At 42.1% G+C, this 4,639-nt stretch overlaps 1 protein-coding gene across 1 annotated transcript in view; it reads right to left on the minus strand.

Annotated features, from left to right (window-relative positions):
* Positions 1-4,639, minus strand: part of LOC113214915 (nose resistant to fluoxetine protein 6-like) — a 53,662-nt gene that overhangs the window by 32,657 nt on the left and 16,366 nt on the right. The window contains exon 5 of the mRNA XM_052270851.1: positions 3,211-3,305. Coding sequence (XP_052126811.1) covers positions 3,211-3,305 — 95 coding nt within the window. The remainder of the gene's footprint in view (positions 1-3,210; positions 3,306-4,639) is intronic.

Genomic DNA, 4,639 nt, shown 5'->3' on the forward strand with positions numbered 1-4,639 from the left:
CAAATTTCATCAGACAATTTAACATGAAACCTACCTCAAAAAATTTCTAATTTCTCGAAGTATTTTTGAGTAAAATTTTGTCCAAATCGCTTGGGCACGATTGGTTCTGCCATAAGGGGCCATCGTCAAGAATAAAAAGAAAAAAACTTTCGGGCGAAAGCAATAGGCACCCCTAACGGGGGCCTAAAAATTGTTTGGGTTGGGGGCGGGGCAGGGGACCGCCGCCGCCGACTCGGACATGTTGTGTTGGCGGAGCGGGGACAAAGGCGGAACGAATTGAACAGTCTAGCCGTTCAATGTTTCTCAAATTTTGAACCTAGCAACAATAAACTACGCAGATTTCTGGACTTTCGTCAACCTTTCACCCCTCTTTGAAAAAACTCAGAAGTTTCTATGACAATTTTTACTGTCAAGAAAGTCGATGTGGTTGTGGTTTGTGGTCTGAGGGACAGTGTGCCATCAGAATGTGCTGTATTTTTTGAGGGGGGGGGGGAGGTAAATACGACGCGTCGTACGAACAAAGTTCGATCTCCCGGCGAGCTGTTTAACACTGTCCGATCTCCGGGCGCGCCGTTCCACAAAGTTCGATCTCCGGGCGCGCCGTTCAACGCTGTCCGATCTCCTTTTCAGCTTTTATATGCACCGTAGGATTCAAGCCGCGATATCTTTGTTGATAGTTCACTAATAAGGAAACTTATAAATTCTGGGACAATAATAAAATGCTATAATCTTGACGTACAGACAAACGAGGCGTTTAAACTTCCACCTCGCTGCAAAGCCCGAAAAGGAGATCGGACAGTGTTGAACGGAGCGCCGGGAGATCGACCTTTGTTCGTAGGACGCGTCGAATAGCTTCTAAAGATGTTTGTTCAAGTTCAAAAACAAGTATGCTTAGTTATATATTCAAGTCAATCGAGCCCTTTTCACCGGCGTTTCTTTTCAAGCAGGAGACAAGGTTCTGTCAAGTTTGAGCAATTTTGTGACTCAAAAACCCTTTGCACATATCCAATTGACGACTGCAGACTTTTTCGATGCATAATTTGAACATCTACCTAGCCTAGATACAGGTCCTTGTGTCTGCGTTCGTCGGTCCATAGCCCACACCAAGCACGCGAAGCCCTTTAAGCCACACTGAAAATGTGGACTTGACGGATTTTTAGACCCTATGAAACACTAATTTCCCAGTTTTCGTGTAGGGGACGATACACCTAGTGGCTTCTAGGTGACTTGGACGAGGCCGTGCGGCGCATCGCGCAGAGTAAGGTAAAGCATTCGGTCAGAATAACCGAAGGGGGCAGAGGAATCGATCAAGCCCACTTCACTAACGATACGACAGCGTTAATTGGTCGTTGATTGTAAATGAATTGGCCGATTTGGCAATTTTTAGGCTCAAATAGGAACACGGAATGCTATTCCAGCGTAGCACCTTATACAAATCGGTAGAGCACCCGCGAAAACACATAGAACCAACGAATCACGGATTCTCTCCTATTTCAAATGTTTTCGGCTAAAATTCGACTTGTTTATAGGATTTTTATTCCAAAATCGATCAAAATGTAATGGTTTTATGTGACCTTTGCCCATGTATAATCCCAAAACTGATAAAAACTAGCATTACTTGCAATTTAAAACCCGTCCGAGTTTACCGAACAGATTTCACATTTTACTGAAATTCATAAAATAAAGTAAATGTTTCATACTACAAAAATGCCAATGCGGGGATTATTGGGGAACTTCGATATGTTGTAAAGGTAGGTCTTATGAGTCGAAATCCTTCGAAAAAAATTGTGAGCGATCTTTTTTCCACCTCAAACCCTAACTTTCTTGGACTAATAGTCTATCCCTTTGGATTAAACTTTGTCCGTTTGGCTTTTTCGACGAAAAAACGAAATACGCCGAAAATGGCCACGTTGTACAAAAAGACAGGAAGGCCTTAAATCGAACCATGACAGAGAAAGTTTTATCCAAAACAACATATTCTGAATCAGAATCAGTCCTTGGAATTGCTGTACGTATGTTTATTCGTTTCAGAGCTAGAGGTCGATATACTCACAACAATGGCAAAAAGTCCAGTTTTCAGACTGTCTCAATACAAGCTAAAAATTGTGTTTGTTATTTTTTTATACATTTTCAGAGCAGAAGGGTGGAGTGTACTCATGGTGTTGCACCGTTACAGTCTTTTCTCATGTGCAAGGAGCTCATCTTAAGAGCCGTAGAGGCTCCCCTCAAAGCCTAAGTTTGTTCGAAATATATAAGGGAAGGTGGGGTAGATTGGGACACGGGGTACATTGGGACAGTAGCAATATCACATATTTCTAACAGTATTTAAGTGCTGAAAAAAATTGACACGTAGCCAATGTTAGCATATTTCATGATGGTATCAGTGTTGGGAAGATTGCACACCATGTCTGATGTACAGAAAATATCAAAATACGATAAGCCCAAAAATCTGTTAAAAGTAAGGTACCTTCTTATTTTATTTTGCTATTTTCTACGCAAACTGAAATGAGATAGAAAATCGCGCAAGTGGCCGATCAGTAGGTAGTTCCTTACGACGCATTTTGCAAGTAAGAATTTTGAGTTGAATCCCAAAATACCGAAGAAAAAGAAAGAAATCACAGAAAGGCAATTAAGTGCACACTAAGACAGTACACCAAAAGTGCTCAATGTAACCCCTCAAAAAATCCAAAAACTGTCTCATCTTGTAGATAACTGGCCTATTTAGGCTTCCAGACCGCATGGCGGTTCGTATACTGAGATTTCACAGGAAAACGCGTCAACTGTCCCAATGTGCCCCATCTTATGTATTCTTATGGTGTCCCAATGTGCCCCGTGCCCGGGAACATTGGGACAGGTGACACATTTCGGGGAAATCTCTCTACAGCCAAAGAGCATGAAACAAAAAATCAGGACGACATAGGCTATGATAGGCCACATATTAATGTACAATTGTAGCCAGTGCCGGTCATTCCAACAATGCATGATCTCCGACCTACAGCAAAAAGGAAAAATCCGTCCCAATCTACCCCACCTTCCCTTACAGTGACTTATATGTCGGGGCCTAGGCCCGACAATACGCCACCGACGGGTCAAGCAGGCCGGGCCCCCTGCTGAACGGAGTTGCTTGCGGGGCGAAGTGAGGCTGGCAACTTCGTTTGGTGGATGGGCGGGCCTGCTTGTTTTTAATATAGATAAGCAGTTAACACTCACAGGTCAGATAGTGCACCACGCCGACCGCACTCAGCTGGAAGGCACATTGCCCACTGCTGCCAGTCCCGCCGATAACGCCTTCGGTTGCCGGAAGTCTTCGGAAAAAACAGTAAACACATGCTTGAGTTATGGATGATTGCATGAACGACATATTTAGCTGAGTGTGGCGAAGCTCTTCGTAACAGTGGACCGAGCTTTCCGGTGGACTCGTCGAGGTGTTGGTCAAGATTCTGTCTGTCTTTGAGAATAAACTTCGGTAAATGTATACTTGAGTGACTCCTCGAGCTGGAGTCACTCAAGTATACCATTGGATAGGGATTTTTGAGAGGAATCACAAGCTAGACTCGAGCGCTAATATGTAAAGAGTGTTCCTGATTCTACTTAAAAATCCCTTTACAATGGTATACTTGAGTGACTCCAGCTCGACGAGTCACTCAAGTATACATTTACCTAAACTACCTCTTACACTGTAGCCGACCGCACTAAAAGTTAATTTGTTTAGGAATGGACAAATTACGAGCTTTTTTAATCATGAAGAACGTAGCGATTGATAGGGTTTAGAATATTTCATTATAATTTGATTTAAAAGTTCAACAGTTGGCAGCACAAGGTAAACAGTCTCAATCAGGAATCGATGTTGAAAGCAAATGATCAAAATTTAACAATAAGTCTGGTTTCCTCGTTTGTGTATGGCTGCTTGTTGCTTGCAATCTTGTAATTTGGCGTATTAGCGGCATAGAGGAGACAGGGGGCGGGCAGTGGCCGGGTTGCGTATTTACAAATGCTCGTAGGCCCAGCCAGGTATATGAGAAAATTCGCCGCTCGGCAGCGCGCTCCCCCACTCTTCGCGCTACGTACTGCGGCAGCGCTTACGTATGGTGACGAGTCAGGACGTTTTCCGTTGATAGGCATCTGCTTGAGCCCAGTTAAGAAATTTATTTTATGCATTATTTCAGAGTTTTCAGAGGGAAAATAACGAATTATGTAACAAACACGTTGATGATCTGAAACAACAACATTGGGGACGTTATTTGTCTTTTTCAAAAAGGGGGTAGGCTAATAATAGTGATGAAATATTTTTTCCTGACTCAGTGCACCATCCTGTTTTTATTAAACTTTGTCCTATCTTCTGGACTTGTACGGTTTTAAAGTTCACTCCTTCTTTACTAGCCAAATTAGTGTTTTTCCGTTTATTTACTTAGGAATATTTTTTCTTTGTGGGCTAGAATTCAACTGTTGAAAGTATATTCTAAAAATTATAGAATGTAAAGGTTCTTTAGAGGAAACAGCTTACCAACTTTAGTGATAATCAGAAACTATCAAACTGTCTTAGAAAAGTTACGGTATTGAACTAAATTTTGCTGATATCATTAGTCGAACGCCTTGAAATTACAATTTATATTTTTATTTTGGTTGGTTTAAGATTAGT

This window comes from Frankliniella occidentalis, unplaced genomic scaffold, assembly GCF_000697945.3.
Source record: "Frankliniella occidentalis isolate FOCC.00 unplaced genomic scaffold, Focc_3.1 Scaffold141, whole genome shotgun sequence".
NCBI lineage: Eukaryota > Metazoa > Arthropoda > Insecta > Thysanoptera > Thripidae > Frankliniella > Frankliniella occidentalis.